We start from the raw sequence: 19,971 nt of genomic DNA, 5'->3' as shown, positions 1-19,971 counted from the left end.
AGGGATGTATATACTGTTGTATGAATAAATGTGGTTCTTGTTTTATCTTACAGGCTGAAAATTACTGAGCTGCAAATTGCTAAAGGTCTGTAAATTATCTTTCGTAAGAACCAGCGCAGGCAGGGGGTTGGTAATATTGTTGGTCCCCGGTAATGACTTCAACTTACAGAAATAATCAGCTCTGAGAGATAGAAGTGGACTGTTTCCAGAGCCTTAATGCTTCCTCAGAGAGAGTTTGAAAAATGTGTTTTGATGCAGTTAGATTGTTTATAAACCACATTCCTAGACTCAAAAGAAAGTCACTGTTGCAACACTATCTCTCTTATGCAAGATACCCTTAAACCACAAGTGTTTACACTTCATGATACCTAGAACACTTTGTTGTGCTCAATGTGTGGTTGTAAGAAAAGTTGGCAAAACCAGGGTGACAGCAGGAAAGTTGTATTGCTCTGTTAACCTCTGTGTCCCCACAAAATCACAAAACTTTTGTTTGCCTAGTGTCCAGGGAGAAATGCATAGAAAGAACATTTCAGGTCAGCAAGGTGCCACATTTGACTTGGTGGTACTGAAATGTAGGCTTTCTTTGATGCTTTTTTTTTACAGCTTTGTGGGCTTTTTGTCCTAGAATCTGTACACATAGAAGGGCTTATTGTAATCTTAACATTCCAATTTTATGTATTTTTCACATTTATTTCTCAAGGGTAAGCTCGCTTAACTTCGTCTGTGCCATTGCATTACAGTGTCAGCCATAGAGTGGTTCCAGTCCTTTTTGTTCCTTAAAAGTGAGAGGGGGAAAGGATTGTTAGGTCAAACTGTGTGTAATTTAATAAAAAGTAGGAATACAAGGAACCAGTGCAAAGCAGGAGAGGTCGTAAAATGGAAGTCTGTAGCAGTTCTAGATGTGCTTGCGGTCTGGGGTGGGAGACTTTTGGAGCAGCATCCTTGCTGCCTGGCTTAGAATGTGTGTGAATGACTGCATGCCACAAGTCCATTGGGACAGTGTCAGACCAGTATGCCTCCCATTCTCACATCAGTTAAAAAAAACCCCAAAACAGGTATTCCTGTTCTAAAGAGGAGCACAAAGGAAAGGTTTTATTCCTCCCTGAAACATTCACAGACTCCACTGAGCCTTATCACTTAGACTAAACCCTAGATCCTGTAGATGTCCTGTCTGCAGTGAATTGGTGTGAGATCTGACACAGGGTATAAGCAGACCCTGGGTGCCTCACCCCTCCTGTGCCCATGAAAATTCCAATTCAATGGCTGCTGCCTCAGTATTCCCAGGTGTTAGGTCTGGGTTTGTGCAGCCCAAGAACTGCTAAATGGATAGGTGATTCAGTTCTTCCTAGCAACTGAACTGCCTGGAAATAATGTGGAGCAGGACTTAAGTTTGTAGCAAAGGACTTCATCTCCTAAGCATACTCACTGACACATAGCTCACGATCGGTTCAAAAACCTTAAACACCTTTTGTCTCAGGGAATAGTCTCTTGATCTCACTTGCTGAGATTGAAGAGCTTATTCTGGTGAGATTGGAGGTGCTTGCATTGAGTAATGATATACCCAGTCAATATTGGGGGAAAATAGTAATGCACAGACAACAAAAGGGGCTTAAAGATACAAAAGGTAGCACTGGGGAGGTGCACTAGGTTTTTCTCTGTGGACTGCAAGATCTAGTAATAAAATAGCAGCAGGAAGACCACAGAAGTTGCTACAGGTCAGCGTTAGAAAGACACTGTGCTTTAGAGAAGTTGGGATTTTGGATACCTATGTTGATAGGTGGTGAGCAGTAGACATTTCTGCCGTGGTGATAAACACAGTTTAGGCGGTCATGCAGGGTCAGCGCTTGGATTAGGAGTCATGACACGATGAAGAGATTTGTGCTGAAGACGCTAATTGTATCCCTCCTTAATTATTAAATATTTCATGCTTAATCCAAGGAATAGGTATAGTCTTTGTATGTATGGTTTTGTAAGAAAGCAAGTATTAATACCACTTGAACCACTTGTTACTTTATTTGCCTGCCCAGTATAAAGGCTCTACAGTTGGTCTAGTTTTCTGATGCAGCCATTCTAAGTTGTAATAGGAGATTTTGGTCTGTTTGAATATCGTCATTTGAATTAGGATTAGTCTTCACATTCATACAGTCTTTCTGTACCCCAGATTTTACACATCCATATTCTGTTTGTTGCAGCTTTCACAGAATTTCAGTAGTTATTGCAAAGACTGAATTTTTCGTGCATCACTGCATTATATCTTTTTTTCTTTTTCATGGCCACGTGTCACATTGAAAGTGGCTGCAAGGTTTTTGCCATTAATAAAACTGTACTATTCTCATTGCTATCTTCTTTCTGATTGTATCAGTGTTTCACAGGCAGTGATCTTTTCCCATCTTGATAACGAGCTGTTCCTGTCATAGGTGCCAGCGTTCACAAAGGGAAACTTGCTTTCTTAAAATTATCCAGAATTAATAGAGCATTCCTCCTTCTGCATGTGCTTTGCTGCTTTTTGAGCTTCTTATTTGTGTTTTCTGTTTACTTTTCATACAATTTATTTCATGGACAGTATAGGAATCCTTTTTGTAACCAAGTACGGGTAATTAAATGAGAGCAAAGGACACAAATGCATAAATGTACTTGTGTGTTGCCTTTTTATTGTAGGTTTAGCTTTAAAGTTTGGCTTCCACTTACTGATAATCAGTTTACCCTCTTATGCTGACAGGTGAACCCAATTTTAGCTGATGAATTCTATACTGTCAGACATGAGAGAAATTAACTTTTTGCCCTCAGTGAGTGAAGTATTTATTGAATTTATTTTTTCTAGAGCTTTTGCTTTAATAGTGTCATAGCATAAATGTTTTATGCTAAATGCAATCACAGACTTTCTCAGGGTTCCTGGGGTTTGGCTGCCTGCTGGGTGCACTTGTCATGGCAGGACACTTCTTTTCTCATCAGCTCTCGGTTCCGCCACAGACTTTCTTACACTTCAGGTGTTTGGGAGATAAGTGTTCAAAGTATTTCAGATTGACCTGCCCTTTGAAATTCACCTTCAGATCGCCAGTAACCGAACCTTAGCTGAAAACAGTGTAACAGAAATAGATATTTGTTCACTGCATTTGCAGTTGGAGGGGTGGAAGGAAAGAACATGTAATTTCCTGAAACGTGTAGAAGAAACATGCAGACTACAAAGGCAAGTTGTCATCTTGGGTACTTCACAGGGTTGAATGTGTGTTTGGTTTCCCCTCCCAAAACATACATACTGCAGACTTATGCAGTTTTCCGGCACTCCCTAGCCCTGCTATGGATTACTTTTTTTTCTTTGGAACTGCAGCTATCATCTTCTGATCCCTAATGTCCACTTAAATCCCTGGCTCAGGGAGTATTTAATGTTCTTCCTGCTGCCTCCTGGCACAATGTGCATGGTGTGAGGACTCTCCATTCACTTAGTGCTTCCTTTTGTAGCAGGTGTAATAACTGCTAAGATACAAGCAACTGAATGTAGAGCTCTCATTATTATGATTTATGTGACACTAGATCTCACCTCATTGACAGCAGTCAATACACCAGTTAAATTTGGGGTGAAAACCTGGGAATACTATGCAGTCAATAATGATGTGATGATGTAACCTTCACACACTGCAGTGCATCCAGCTGCACTTCTAAGTAAGGTGCTTTGATTGTGATTTACAAAAATCTCAGGTGTGCTTTTTTTAATCAATATGGCTATTAGTCTTAAATCAGGCACTTAACATTTTAGCCTGTCATTCATACCTGAACATGTTCAGCTCTAGCATTTGTTTCTTGAGCACACTATTATGTGTGTAGATAAAAGCTGGACAGTAACCCCATCTCTGCATAGTGCGCTGCGTATGCTTTTACTGGACTGTAATTGTTTTGTGATTTACCCTCTTGTGTTATGGCATAGTCAGAAGCAGTCTCCACAGGCACAGCTACCTCTGACTGAATACTGTGGACATATGACACACAGGGCATGTCCTTGATTTGATGCAAAAGCTGAAAGTGAGAGTAATAGTTGTATTCGCTGGGTGCTTCTAATTGTCAGACCTTGCCATGGGAAGCTCTGTCTAAGAATTGGCATCAATTTATGAGACAAATGTATTTCTTTCAGTTCCAGTAGCTGTCGTTTCGAAGTATTTCAGTAGATGAACATATGCAGCTACCCTTTATTTTTTATACAATTGATGCTAAAATCTCGGTGACTTCAGTGGCAGCCAAGGGCTGCCAGAATCACGCAGGCTTAGACTCGAGAAGTTGTTTTCTGTTAAATGACAGAACTCCATCCGGTTTATGCTCTGTCTTTTGAGAGTTTATTTCACCTAGTAAATTGTGAAGGAATTTACTTGTCTGTTTTTTTCACCTTGTTTAATTTACTCTGTGTCCACCAGAGCAGAAGGAACACTTGTATCCTGTTCATGGTGTGTTGTATGGGTTAGTGTTGTCAATTGCCTTGTGCAGGTGGTGCCTGCCAGGTCTTAGTGGATTCAGAATGCTCTCAGGTGTAGTATGGTAACAGTTCAGTAACTTGCGCAAACAGTTAGTGCACATGAGAAATTAATCCTGTGCAGAGTCAGGTCAGAAGCTATCCTGTAGCAATTGAGAGCAAAGAAATCTCAGGTGTTGATATTCAAAATTGGCGATAAAGTGCTTTAATATATCTGTGTCAACACAGGATGTATTTAGCACTTCATAGAAGGCTCTCTGACACCTTCCAGGTTTCTAGCTATGCTGGCTAATCCTGTAAATGTAATTTGAGGTAGTACAGAATGGCCTTTGAAAGCCGTGCTAGTAGCGCACCAGAGAGAGGTGTTTTATGTCAAATGACCAACAGTCCTTTGATTTTTATTTATTTTTTTCCTCCCCTGAGACGCTAGTTGTAGTTCCATCTTTCTTCTAAAACAATCTTGGTTTAGTTCGTCTCCCTGAGTGCTGTGTAATGCGGCAATTGGTCAACGCATGATTAAGTTACAACCAATGCTGATGGGCACTAAGATGCTGTAACTGTTCATGTCAGTGCTTGTGTTTCAGACTTGTTGCAGCTGAATTTAAAAGCCTTAGCATCAAACCTAAGTGGAAGATTTTAAGTTTATACAAGGAGATTGAGCTTATCTTGCAGGTTGCTAATTTTATTTTTTTTTTGTACTTCTGAAATGTAATATTACCTGTTTTTTAGTTAACAAGTAACAGGTGACATAGTCTTTGATGCTCTTGGATTGTGGTTGGCTTTGACGTGGAACTTGAGGGCTCCCCATAGAAGAGAGGAGTGACAGGAGTGCTGAGAAGTTTATGGAGTCGAGCAGCAGCTAAAAGGAGGCTGTCAGCATCCCACTGCTGCATTCGGGCACCAAAGAGGAGGGAGTTTATATTGTGTTTTTTCTTGAAACCTGTTTTGACTCTTGTCCAGTAGACTCTGATGTCAAACTGGCATCAGAGGAGCTATGATTTACTGGCTTGGAGAGATAACCTAGTTACACTGTTAGTGTTACAGGAGAGAACAGGTACCATGATAGATCTGTAAGAGTTACATTCCAAAACCAGTTAACTTCTTCATTCTTGCTGTACTGCTTTGATGCTTAATATTCTTTTGTAAATTAAACATTTTATATTCTCCAAATGCTGATTATTCAACTCAAAACATCCTATGCAGACTACTGTTTTTATAGGGTGGAAGGACAGTTAAGAATTGCTCCTTGCAGTTTTTAGGAGTGTTCTCAAACATTATTTGTGTGACATTTGAAGTGTAAGTTCCTATTTTTATTATCTCTAAATTGCCTGAGTTACCTGTGTGTGTTTTATACTACCTGATGCGAGGGATTTTAACATACTTAAGCACCTTCAGATATTTCCAGTATAAATTGGTGTCTAAGTTCAGATGTGCAGCCTGCTGCTTTACCCAAAGGCTAAAATGAATCCAGTGTCCAGGAAAGGAGGAGCCAGCAGATGGTACACCTGGTTCTGTGTGTTCAGGATGTCCTCAGGTTAATGAATAATTAGCCTGAGAAACAGATTAGCCCTGCTGGAAAATAATAACTGCTGGCCATTAGTTGTTGGAATGTTCACGAGTTATTGGAAAGGTCATTAGTTATTGGAAGTTTCTGTAGCCTCATGCAGTGTGCACACGTGGTGCACTTGTGCCTCAGGGGATTGCCTCGCGTCAAGCTGTGTACCTGGTGCACAAGGTGTCATTAAAGCAGTTAACAGGTAGGGTTTAAGGTAGTACTGGAGGTTTAGTGTGTCATTATTTTGATTAATGTTGCAATGTGGTTTATTACCTGATAATTGTAGGTCATGGCATGAATGTTTCCTTTCTCCCCAGTAAATCAGCGGCATGATTTTTCTAATGGAATTGCCTGTGGTAGTCCATCAAAGTGGTTGGATGCAGTAACTTAATTCAATATTACAGACAGTTTGAATGTAAAATCTTAATGGATTGAACTAAAGGAGGTATCTTTTTTTTACGTATCACATCAGATGCTGGGGTTTTTTTGCTTCTGTAAAGCAAATACACTGAGCTATGTTAATTTCATACTAAAAGCTACTGTTTTGCTTTCCTCTGTTGCAGATCACCAGAAACTGGAAAGAGAAGCTAGAATCTGTCGCCTCTTGAAGCATCCCAATATTGGTAGGAATATTTAATTGCTTTATACAGTAGATATCAGTTTGAAAAATTGAGGGAAAACACAAAGAAATACAAATAGCAGCTCAGAGAAGTCAGGTGGAAATACCTCAATGCAAGACTATTTCATTATAATGTGGTGCTCCTTTCTAGTTCTGCTGTGGGATGTAATATCCTGATAGGTCACCTAAAGCAACATGTGCTGTTCTCATCTTCTTTGAGCTCTTGCTCTGCCATCAGTGAGCTGTCTGTGCCAGGTGTTTGGGGGTTTTTTGAGCTGTGTGTAGGAGGAGTTATTTCCAGTCTGCTCATGGCTTTTTGAGACCTGCAAAAGAATTTCATCTAACAGCATATGTCACAAAATATGATGCAGACCAATGTCAATAGAGTTAGTGTTGTTTTTACTGAGAGGCTTATTTTAACCTGTTTTATTTTGTGTTTGAGGTTCTATCGAAAGGTAGGTGCAGAAAGCTCTGCTGGTTCTATTTCCTGAACTGTATGTTTTCTATTCAAGCATTCATGGAAAGGGAGAAAAAATATTTTAGGGTGGGTTCTATTTCCTTGCTTTAGAAACAGGCAAGTACCTTGATCTTTGAGGAGTTTTATCTGGGGTTTTCAAACACTGAATTATATGCCAGGGGTATCTCTTTCAAGAATGTTTGTTGTACCTGAGACTTCTGAAGAAGGGTGGGATTCTCCTGTCCATCTTATTCCTCTGTCTCCGTGTATGCTCTTAAAAGTCATCAGAAAAGCTGGTCATTTCATTGAATGTTTTGAACAAACACAGATATTTGGTGCTCCAAAAGCATTTGGCAGTCTGCTTCCTCTTCCTTATGGCAATCGCTTTTCCTTTTCATTTTTAACTAACAAATACCGGTCTTTGTGATGTTTTTAGACTAATAGAGTTGTTTCATGTCTGGGGAAGAATCTGCTCCTTCCTTTTAATAATAATCATAAATTGAAAACAAACACAGCACAGTTCAAAATGAAATTCTGAATCTCTGAAAAAAAGCTCTCTTATACAGTGTAAAAAGCTTAGAGGTTTCACGTGCAAATTGGGTTGAAGAGGAAGAGTAGCGTGGTCTATGTTATTTTATCCCAGCCGGCATTTTTGCATTGTGAAATGATGCCAGACAAGGGAATGTACAGTGGGGAGGAGGTGCAGCCCTTTTGCAGTTATGGAAAATGGTGGTTACACATACAGTGTTGCTCTGACTCTGGGGTCATTTACCTGTGCCTTGCTGCAACCAGAGTGTATTTGTGGGTTGGAACAAGCCAGTGAAGGTAAAAAAAAACCCAATAATAAACTGATGAAGGGGAAGAGCTGAAGTGCGTGGAACACAGTTGAAATGAATGGCGAAACTGATCTCATGTGATCCTGTGACTTCAGTTTGTTGAGTAGGTTGGATCAACGTTAGGATGTAGTTGATCCTCTCTGACAGGCCAGCTGTCTACGTACAGTGTTTATAGAATCATAGGATCATTAAGGTTGGAAAATACCTCTAAGATCATCCAGCCTAATTGTCAGCCCAACCCCACTGTGCCTACTAAACCATGTCCCGAAGTGCCACATCTACATGCTTCTTGAACTCCTGCAGGGATGGTGACTCCCTGGGCAGACTCTTCCAATTCTTCACCACTTGTTTGGTAAAGAAATTTTTCCTGATATCCAGTGTATACTTCCCCTGGCACACCCACCTCCCTACAGCCTCCTTTCAGGTAGTTAGTTGTAGAGATCTCTCCTCAGCCTCCCCTTCACCAGACTAAACAATCCTAGTTCCCTCAACCACTCCGCATGAGACTTAGGCTCTGTATATTGTATTTGTGGATGTGTGACTTGACTTGAAATGCAAACAGGTGATGACAGCTTTGGTGACAGGTAGGACTCTGTAAGTCAGCACAAATTCCAGCATCACTAGCTGCACCAAGGTGCACAATTCAGTCAAAGGATTAGAGACAAATCCTTCTACTCTGATGTCAGGAAAAATGCTGTGTTCTTGATTTGTCTGAAAGAAGATTTTTATGACTTGAAACAAGCATGTCAGGGTTTGGCAGCATGCTTTGTATTCTGTCATTGTTACTGGACTGAAGAGGTTCATGTTTGCATGCTGAGAAGCTGTGTCCTCAGTTGCCAAAGCATTAACCCTGAAATCACTCTGGGTGCACACGGCCTGTGCCCGACTGAATCTCTTATTCTTGGATCACTGTCACATCCCGTCTTCTAAAAGTCCTCTCTAGTGGGTCACACATCACACTGGAAAGCACTGGTAGCAGAAGAGGTATACCAGAGACAGGTAACTCAGCTGTAACAGCGGAGATTATAGTATATAAATACATGTATAGATATATAAATATCATATAGTGGCTTATATGTCTCAAAATGGTACAAGTTTAACCCTTGTAAACAAGCCTTGCACTACATGCATGACAGAGAGTATGTGTGTTTAAAAATATTAGCAAGTCCATGAGTATAAAATTCATGTTTTTCTCTTCCACCATATTTTCTCTTGAATTTACTGCCAGGGATTAATTTCTAACAGCCCAGAAAATAAAAGATGTTTGGAAAAGGAGCTTGTCATGTTAACAGCAAGTACGTATAATTTAAGAAAATTAAGAAAAAAATTAAAAAGTAATTTTTCCTGTGTCATCTTCAGGAAAGGAGAGATGGAGTTTAAATGATTGGGCAGTTTCTCAAAGGTGATCTCCGTGGTATTCTTCATTGTCTTTCAGTGTGGTTGTTTTATTTACCTGTGTTTTTTAATTACACATTCATTGCAGGGTGACAGATCTCTGAGTTTGGAATTCAGTAACCCTTTCTCTTTTCCTTCTGGCGGATTCTTACTTATTCTTCTTAATTAGCTTGATTAAATCTCCTGTCTGAAAGTGACTTTATGTAAAGGTGTTGGTTTCATGTTAACTCTATTTCTAAAATAATACATGTGTGAGAGTATCCTTTTTAGAGTAGTCTCTTTGGTTAATTATCTTTCCGGTCTTAAGACTCTACCAGATATGTTAGGGTAAAAAACTCTTCTTACTTTCTTTTTTTATACAATCCTTCCAGTCAGAGTAAAGCAGCACAACTATGGGGAGTCACAGTTTTAAATTTTAGCCTGTGAGTAAACACCTTGTAGCTGTCACAATAGCAAGAGTTTTTCTTTCTTTAGAGAAATTGAGTTTCAAAAAAGTTTTAAACCACTGGAAATATTTTCCAGTTTATCTTTCCAGAGAAAGTAGAGAATTATCAAAAACTTTTGCAGATCTCTGGTTTTGTATTTCATAGAATCGTATCATAGTTTGGGAACTTAAAGATCATCCTGTTCCATCTCCCCTGCCAAGATGGGTGTCCAGTTAGGACCTAACGAGAAAAATATTTAGTTCAGTTTTCCAGTTCAGTTTAATTTCAGTTAGTATTTCATCAGAATAAAAAAGAATTCAGGACCAAACTTCTTAACAATCGACATATCCGTTTTTAGCTTCCCAAAAATACTATTTTTATATCCATTTCATATCTGATTTGATGGTGCTTTTATTTAATGGGTGTTTTTTTGCAGTTAGGAAATCTTAGGAGGACATTTAAGAAAGGCTTTCAGTTTTTGTCTGTATTCAGATGCACCATACTTAAGAAATTTCTCTGGTGTTGGCAGAGGAGTCTTAAAATTGGATCTGAGTGCTTTAGTTTTCTTTCGAAATGCAGAATTTGATCAAAGGATGTCGAAAAGGATAAAACTCTGAAATTGGGGAATTAGAGAGATACATATGAAAATGTTTTCATTTCATTTCTTTATTTGAATCTCACTGTGAAATGTTGAACACAAACCTGAGAGGCAACAAACATATCTTCTGCTGCCTTTTTGGAAGTATTTGTGACATCAGATTATTTTTTCAGAAATCAACTTACCTACCAAATGTTCACAAATGAGGTGTTTAAGTCTGTAAAGAAGAAGCCTAACTCTTATCAGGCATTTCTACCAAAGGAATGATTTTGAACCAGGGTGAGATACCAAGGACTGAAATCATGTATGAAACTGTAAATCACCCATGATTATTCTTACTGGAAAAGTGTCAGGAAGGAAAGCTAGCTAAATAAAAATCCAGCTGCCTGTTACTTCCAAAACCCTATAAATTGAAGAAATGAATGTAGGCCCCATAGGAATATGCAGTCATTTGAAAAATGCTTTTGAGATGCAGCAATTTATTTAAATTTATTTATCAAGTGCACTTGCTGTCCTTGTAATGAAGTCATGGATCTAGCTGCGAGCGTCACCTGCCTTCTGTAAGGCATTTGTTTTAGTGCTGCAGTATGCGCTGGGTTTTTTTTTATTGTGGTAAATGAGCATATGGTTTATTAGGGATATTAGGAAAACAGATAACCACAATAAAAATGTAAGATGGTAATTCTCCTGTGATGGGATTATCTGTGGCAGAGCTCTAAAGCAGTCTCATTTGGTATTTTTATCAACAGATTTAAAGATAAAAATCGAAGTGGTATCAATTTAGGTGGAACTGAAAGAGCCGTAAAGCCACTAGATGTGAGCTTACATATGTAAGAACAAAGAATATACATTGATCTTGAAAGAGGAGTGCCTGTATCTTGGGAAAGTGGGACTTGGAAAAGCCTGTGGTGACAGGAAATAGCCACTTGAAGACAAGTCTCATTGGGATGCTGTGACACCCAGGGAAACAGCGTTCTCAAATGTGCGGAAGTAACAATCAGAAAGAGGAAAATAGCATTTATTTTCTATCTGCCAACAGAAGTCATTTCTACGGTACCATGCTAAGCTTTGACATCCGTGTGTCAATAAGTGTGTTCGAGGAAAAGTGGTGATTGGAGGAGGTCTACCGAGATAATCAGAAAATGTTATTTATCTTGAAAAAGGCAAAAAGAAACTTGACTGTAGTTATGAGGTTAAACATAGGAGTAATTTTTTTGGCAATGAAAGTATGAGAATAACTTAGGGGATGATGTTTTCTGACTTGAAGTATAGAGTGGTTTTTAAGCCTTATACTAAGAACTGTGTGTTATTGAGGAACTGTGTACTCGTGGTGTTCAGAGCTGTGTGTCCCCAATTTTTTTGGTTGAAGGAGGACTGAAAGGTGATAATTTTGTTTCTTCAGTCCTTTGGAGGTTGGACAGTCCTTGCCTGTTCTGTTGATATCCAACAAAGAAGTGTCATGGAAGTCTTCCCTGAAGAAAATATTTTCCCTTCAGGCCCCACGCTACCTCCAGCATATCTCTGAAAGCTGATTGTCTCTGTCCAGACACTGCTTTACATAGAGCTAATGTGGTTGGGGTCTTGGCATCTCTTTATTTTATTGATCTTTCTTATTTGAAGAAATCCATGATTATTTCTTCTCTGTTGAGCTATGTAGTCATGATGCCCAAGGAATTGTGTAGGAAAATTGATTAGAAATAGTACTTCTTATTCTCCTTTTTCAAGTCTCCAATTCCCACTTTAGTACTGTGTGTATGAAAGTTTGTTTAAAAAATACAGGATTTCCCCATCCTTTTCACCTACAATTATTCCTTAGCAATACTTGTTTCTTATGTTGAGATTTCTGCCTCTCCTCACCTCAGTTCTTTGTATCAAATCAGTTGCAGTAGAAAGCAAGCCCTGCTGAACTTTGTGTGAGGATTAAAATTTTTGCCTAACTTTCAGGCCATGAGAGAAAACTTCTTGGGGGCTTAGAGTCTTTTCTTCCTGATGAGTCTTTGGCAATACTGCTATTTTCTTCTTTTCCAGCATTTCCTGAGTAATCTGGCCTGCTGCTCCTGTTACATTGTGGCAGGAAACGTTTAGGCAAACACCCCTCGAGTTCCTTTATAGCAGAGCTCTGGCCGTTTGAGCTGGGCTTCAGCAGTTTGTACACAAGTCTGATTTTCAGCAGTGCTGTATTTCTTGGGCGCTTACCGTGATGAGATGCCTGTAGTGATATCAGCACATGCAGGTTTTCTTTCTTACTTATTACAGCTTGCTAGCATAATAGGGTTTAAAATGTAGGTGAAGCCTCACTGTTTGAGAACCTCATGCTTTTGCTTCGTAAGGTTACACATCAAGTTATAGTAAAAGCTCACCTTCTTTATTGAGCAAATAGAAAGAATTTGCCATTTTGTGTAACTGTTACTTTCTCAGCTTTTATGTGGACTAATGCTTCCAATTTTTTAGTTCAGAAATATGGAAAGAAGATTAGTAAGGAAAATAATCACCTCTTCACCAAGAAATCCCCTGTCACTGTCCTATTATCTGGCTTTTATCTTCTTTTGGTAAACTTTGATTTCTCAGTCCTCTTAACTTTGGTGAAGTTGTATTTTAGCACTCTGATTTCTAGTCTAGCAATCCATATATTTTCGATGATGTAACACTGTTGCAGTGTCTTATTATTGATTTAGAGCCTGCTTTGTTAATTTTGGTTTATGAGATGATAAAATCTGCGTTAGCCTGATGATGCAAGTCCTGACCCAGTCTGGAAAGCTGCTGATTCAAACCTGGTAAAAATATGGAGGGGGTTCCGGGCTGAGTTTGTTTTTGCAGGGTTTGTGCTGAGTTTGGTTAGTATTTTCCTAAATCAGAGTTACTCTACCTCTCTCTGTAGCTACTGGAAAAGCTTCTGCTGTTCTTACGTTCCCACCTGCCAAAAGCTTTGCACAGCAAAATGGTATGTGCAGTGTAGCAGGATCATGTCAGTAACCGGAATCTCCTGGGTTTCACATGGCAACACTGACACGTCTGGCTTCATTGCAGCATATTGTTCCATGCTGCTCTCCTTTCCCTTTGCTTCATCCTCTCTTCTCCCTTTGCCTCATCCTCTCTTCTCCCTTTGCTTTATAGTTGGTGCATAGGATGCGACAAGCAGAAAGGATCCATTAGCGAACTAGATCAGGCTCAAGTCTGACTCTGATGTCTTCATCCCTTCCTGAAAGGCCACAGCAGATTTTACTGACATGTGGCAGCACTTCAGGTGATAAATGAAGTCCTTTTGGCAACAGGACAGGATGTCCCTGAATGGCCTTGTAAGTCAGGATATTTAGAAGTAAGTAGGACTGCCAAGCTGAAACGATGCCATGTCAGCTGGAATAGGCCTGAGCCGGTTGTTTGCAGATCCACTGGCGTGGTCTCAGTTGGGCTGGAGCGGTGACATTGCTGTGCATTGGAGGGCAGAAAGCTCTTTCTTCATAGAATCATAGAATCACAGCTGGACCACCTGGATGGGGCTGGAGGTGACCTTGCTCATGACAGGGGGCTGGAACTGAGTGATCTTTCCCTTCAGCCCAAACCATTCCGTGATTCTATGGTTTCCATACTTTGCGCTGGGAACTTCCCATAAATTACTGAGGAAACTAATAGCACCCAAACTTGGTGCTGTTCCTCAAACTCTTTGTACTTGTGTTCAACTTACTGCTTTAGGAGTGTACTCTAATGCCTGAAGGAAAAGGGGAAAAGCCTACCTATCGTTGGGAGAGGCTCACCTCTCCCCACAGTGACACAAAACATGAACATAGACATCTACGTGGTCTTGTGTTTTTTGGACAGAGGGTAGTTAAAAATATGTGGGGTTTCTGTGTCATTTATCCATGACAACATGTCCTTTGTGTTTCGTATTTACTGAGTTTTTGCATGGGAATGTGCATAAATACACAAGAATCTGAAGAGAAAACACTGAATATATAGCAAAAGTGGATTTAGTAAATCCTTTCTGAATTTCTTTTGACTTACTGTAGCCAAATTGGGAGTAAGTCAGCTGGCATTAGTTAAGTATAAACCAAATGTGGAATAAAATTCAGGGTTGGTGGATGTGGTTCTTTAACACAATATTTTTTCTGAGCTTAATTTCAGGTTTCACTCTTGACATCAAAAATATGCTAATACAGAAATTAAAGGCAATAACACAGTTCCTTCCTGATGCAGCAAAAAAAATCAAACAAATCCTCAACTGTACAAATTTCTGCTCAATAATCATGGTCTTCAGGAACATATTAACTGTATCTTTGTATATAAATATAGATATATGGGTTTTAATATATATATCTAAGCATATAAGCATAGATATGTGAACATATATATTTATATACCTATATAACCATGTATATAAACACAGATATAATTTTTATACATAGAGAAGTATATAAAAGCTTTTGTTTACCTCCTAGAGAAACCAGCAATCTGAGAGACTGATGTCTGTAGAAGATCTTGTTTCCTTTAATTAATTTTATTGCTTAGATGAGCTGATTATTTCAACAATTTTAAATCTCATCTGTTCCACTGAATTAGTTAAATTTGTAATTTTCATGATGAACAAGACGAAGTCCTGGAGAGAATGAAAATAAAGCATCGAGAACCCAAATAAACCAGTGATACAACGTGATTTCATAGTTAATGTAAAAGCCAATTTAATGAGTGTTATAAAATAACAGGTTCTGTGTTTTAACTCGGCTATGGCTGCAGCATGTAGCTGAATAGTGAATTCAACAGCAGAACAGAGAAGGTAGATTTGTAGTAGTTGTTTGTAAAATGAAGTGGACTGCAAGGAGACTGAACTTAGGAAGAACACACAAGGGGGTGCATTGTGGGGTTTGTGTAACTGGCTTTTCAGCAGCCTTTCTCATTCTCAGCAGGTTCTGGTACTACTGTGCATTTGATTTCTTTTACTTGGTGAAGGTGTGAATGCATGGCTAATGCTTACAATTAAGAGACGGGAAGTTTTCCCTTCTGGTGCTGTAAGAATTTGGTGGGGAAAGGGCTTTATTTAGTTTTTTTAGCAGCCCTAACAATGAGTGAAATGTAAAAAAAATAACAACCTTAGTTAAAATACTGGAAGTTGTTCAATGCTAATCAGCATGTCAGTAATTTTTCATGTGTAACATATGAAGCATCAGGTAGTGTGGTCTGTCGGAGGGCACAAGAAGAGAAGTGCAAAGGTAGCTTTATTAGGTGTTAAACCTTTGGTCTCTTTCAGTTACAGCATCATTTCGTTATTCTTGTATCTTTAGATCTTACTCTTCTGGGTTACTGTGGAGCATAAAAATGTCTTTTAGAATAGACAATGATGCTGCTTGTTGCCACACGCAGTTAATTCTCCTTCCTTCTAGTGGAAGACAAGGTTATTCTAGCTCAAATGAAGCATTATGTGTTGTAATATCTCGGATAACTGCAGCAAGGTCTATAGTATGCTGAGCAAATGAGGTTTCACTAAGATTTGCCACAGATTTTGTCTTTTTTTTTTCCTCAGAAAGTATATGCATAATTTGCATCAAAATAGACAATTATAAAGTATAGATCAAATGTGAACCAGACTCTGAAGGATTTCCCTTGCCTGCTTATAACTGGTTTTGTACACTGTCATAAATGCATGGAAATTCTTTTCGTAGCATGTCCAGATTCTTCTAAACATTTTTTCTTTCTGTGAAGTCCATCACACTTGTGTAGCAAGGTGTAGAGCAGATTAATCCACAGAAACGGGAAGTGGAATTCTGCATGGCTTTTGAGGAACCTGCTGCAGGGGTGAGTGCTAGGTTGGCTGGCACACTTCCCATCAGTATTTTTGATCTCTCATTCTGTTTTGCTTTCCGTACATGCTTTCTGGAAGGAAGAGCCTCATAATTGCATTGCTGACTTCAAGAACCAAATAAATAAGCTAGATTAAAATGAATTGCTCTCTTTTTACACACACAAGATGAATCTTTGAGCACTTACTTTTTTTTTTTGTTTGAAAGCTTTGTTTATTATGAATCTGCAGCCATGTGTTATGCATACGGATAGACATCGTGACTCCCAGCAAAACCACAAATATGTAATTTTCCTCTGGACCCTTTCCTCTAAAAACATAGATCTCTACTACTGAAGCTAAAGTAAGCTTTTTCGTTCAGTAAAACTTGTGCAGACGTTTTTAGAGCATTTTTAGAGGATAGTGTAAGTTCTGTGCCCTTTGCTTTGTACAGACAACATTGTTAGTGGTTTAATCGCTGAATTCTGCGCTGGTTCTTGGATCAATACCCGAATGCTGGGGGAAAAAATGATGTGATTCTCTTACTTGAACTGGGGGGAAAAAACCCGACCCCAGTCTGAAATAAGGTCACAGTATGTTTGGTGATGTGGATGGGTGTCACTGTTTGGATGGCATTAATGTAGCTCCTGTATGTAGAGAGGAGGGTGCTGGCCTCTTCTCCCAAGTGACAGGGGACAGGACAAGAGGGAATGGCCTCAAGCTCCGCCAGGGGAGGTTTAGGCTGGACATTAGGAAAAAATTCTTTACAGAAAGGGTCATTGGGCCCTGGCAGAGGCTGCCCAGGGAGGTGGTTGAGTCCCCTTCCCTGGAGGTGTTTAAGGCACGGGTGGACGAGGTGCTGAGGGATATGGTTTAGTGTTTGGTAGGAACGGTTGGACTCGGTGATCCGGTGGGTCTCTTCCAACCTGGTTATTCTGTGGTTATTCTGTGAAATTGCTGTTGGGTAGTATCCATGGCAAACCCAGCCCCAGCCTTGGGATCTGTGTCTGAATCCACTCTATGGGACACTTCTGTCTTGGCCTGTGCACTTTCCCAAGAGAAAATAGAGAATTGTCATTCAGGCAGCACTTGTTTCCCAAGTCAGCCCATTTGGAGCGTTTGGCACTCTTGCCCACAGAGGGTGGGTTGTCACTCTTAGCAGCAGGGAAGCTGCAGGAAGGAATTGGTACGTGCCTATTTCTGGAGAAGGTCTCTGCGTGGAGAAAGTATTGGGCTTCTTTAATCGCTTCAGAGCCAACTCCCAGCTTTGCTTTTCCTCTCTGCTGTCTTAACCTCTGCTCCCAGTGATGTGCAGAAAAGGATAAATTCTGGAGCAGAGAGAGGGAAAGGAGAAAGGGTGGCAGGACCAGTGGGGAAGAGGAAGCATTTGACTGAGGAGATGGGGGAAAGCTGGGGATCTGAGCTGGGAACAGTGAAAGGAAGGTCTCCTGACTTTGGACCAGGAACCATATTTTGACGTAATTGATAAGTCAGGAATGGCGCTTTTGGAGCTCACCGTGGAGATTAGGAATGTCTTTACTCCTCTTTCCAGGACTATACAAACCCGGGAAGCTCATTAGGAGATACAGTCCTCAGGTCTACTCCCATCTGCCCAGGCATCTTGCTTTAATTACTTACGCTGCCCTTCGAAAAAAAAAAAAAAACATCATAAATCGTGGAGTCATACAGGTTGGAAGGGGTCTCTGGAAGTTATCCAGTCCCAACCTCCTGCTCAAGCTGTGTCCAGTAGAATTAGGTTGCTTAGGGCTGTCCTGCTGAGTTTGGAGGCTCTCCAAGGAAGGAGGTTGTACACCCACTCTGGGCCCTGTTCCAGTGTTTGCCCACCCTCTTGTCCACATAAACAAATAAGTAAACGTGTCTTTATGTCTAGATGGAATTTTCTGTATACCAGCATGTGTCTGTTGCCTCTTGACTTGTCATTTGCACCCCGGAGAGGATGGTCCCTGCTGTCTCGACAGCCTCCCCACTGGTAGCTGGTGGCAGGACTGAGATGTCCTATCTTGCCTTCTTCAGCCAGCCCAGCCCCTCCTCACATGCCACGTGCAACTCCCTAAGCATTGCAGTGGCTGTCCGCTGGCGAGCGCCTGGGAGAAAGAATAGCTGGCTACGGATTAAGCTGTCCTAGTAAGTACTTAGGCTGGTCTGAAATAAAGTTAATGTCCTGTGTTATTTCAGAGGCACGAGGTATGATGTAATTCAGAGAGTGGTCTGTATGCTTATTATTTTAGATCTGAGCATTGTGTTTGTGCTTAGGATGTTTTCCTGGGCAAGATGCTGCAGAAGAGAAGAGTTTAGGGCAAGGAGCAAGGCATTTGAAATGTTACATGCTCTAAAATCTTCCCTGCTCAGCAGGGAAGAACAATCTTCCCTGCCTTTGTTCAGCAAACGGGGCACTGGAAGGGAAACTGGATGTTTTTTGATACAGCTGCATCCCTGTTAGGATGTTTTAGTTTTCTAAAATACGTCTGCTTCTATGTTTAAATCTTGTGACATCATCAATTCTTAATGAATGTGTAATTTGACTGAAAACTGTAAGCAGGATCTGATAAGTTTTGGAATGCACTTTTATTTGGTTGCAAGGTGTCCATTTGGAAGTAGGTCTTCTAGGCTGAACTTGTCTAAATCATGTCACGAGCAGAAATCCCTTTTCCTCTTGTTTTTTGCATTTCATATGCATCTTTTACATCTCTACCAACGAATGCCCGTTCAGTAAGAGATTTTAGAATATCTTGGATACTCTGTACTGAGAACAGCACATGAAAAATCCCGTTACTTAATAAAAATGTAAAATTTCACATAGAAAGTAATGAACAGAGGGAAGTGAATGTGTGCTGCTGTGGCACTAAGGCTAGCTGAGCATCAGTCCAGGGCTCTATTTATTAGCAAAGACCTAGGGTCTGATTATGCAAATCCACCTGACGAGTGGTGGCAGAACACATTATCCCTGTGTTGTGTTCTGGAGAAGTCATGGGGGAGGAAAAACCCTAGTATGGTTTCCTTCCTTGCTGACGACTGGTGATGACTGCTCGCCAGGACGTCGCACAATCACCCACAGCTTCTGGATTTTGAAGAGCTTCATCTCTACCTCTGTGTGTTTTTCTAAGAGGATTCTCTTGTAAACTGCTTAACACAGCAAAATGAATTCTGTTTCGTTTTGTTTTCATAAAATAGGTCTGTTCTCCTTAGGCCTTGGGCTGTCCCACTTAGCCTGGTGTGCCCATAGCTGGGCTGTACCTTGGCTGTCGCTGCCTCGCTGCAGCGTGCCAGGGGCTGGTGCCAGTCTGTCTGATCCTCTCCTTGTGCTCCAGGGTGAGGGTGCAGGATCAATCAGTTCCAGGCTGACGGCTGTTCTGCAACCCATCCCCTATCTGGCAGCAAGTGTTTCAGGTCTCCTTTAGGATTTTCATCGTGCCTTCAAATGGTTAAAAGGTCACAGATTCACTTTTCAGCATGATGGGAGACTGCTGTGGTTTTCTGCTCTTGGAAGGGTATAAAAGCTATGGGGTACAAAGTATCTGGAGGCTGGGCTGGCCTGGTGGCTCTTGATGTGCTACAACCTAGCACAGAGTGAATTCATTTACCCTGAAAATACCACTGATCTCCATCATTGGCAATGGATAAATATCTTACAATTGCTCGCTTTAGTCTGTTTTTTTCCCCAGATTTTGGCACTGAATGCTTTCTCACTCCTCTAAAACTGCTGATCCAGGAGTTTCTCCAGTCGATTGGGGTTTAATGATACCTCTCTCCTCCCAGTCACCTTCCAAATCTGGATGTTCTTTTTTTAGTGGCTTCACCAGAGTGTTAGTGTTCTCAGAGACTGCCCATGGGAATGTGCT

The 19,971-nt window shown here is 40.4% G+C and overlaps 1 protein-coding gene across 27 annotated transcripts in view; it reads left to right on the top strand.

Annotated features, from left to right (window-relative positions):
• Positions 1 to 19,971, top strand: part of CAMK2D (calcium/calmodulin dependent protein kinase II delta) — a 135,686-nt gene that overhangs the window by 44,500 nt on the left and 71,215 nt on the right. For all 27 annotated transcript variants that reach the window (XM_069855150.1, XM_069855140.1, XM_069855125.1 and 24 more), the window contains exon 3: positions 6,578 to 6,637. In XM_069855150.1, the coding sequence (XP_069711251.1) occupies positions 6,578 to 6,637 (60 nt within the window). The remainder of the gene's footprint in view (positions 1 to 6,577; positions 6,638 to 19,971) is intronic.

This window comes from Phaenicophaeus curvirostris, chromosome 4 (genome assembly GCF_032191515.1).
Source record: "Phaenicophaeus curvirostris isolate KB17595 chromosome 4, BPBGC_Pcur_1.0, whole genome shotgun sequence".
NCBI lineage: Eukaryota > Metazoa > Chordata > Aves > Cuculiformes > Cuculidae > Phaenicophaeus > Phaenicophaeus curvirostris.
Note: the sequence above shows the minus strand (reverse complement) of the source record. Positions and strands in the feature narration are given on the sequence as shown.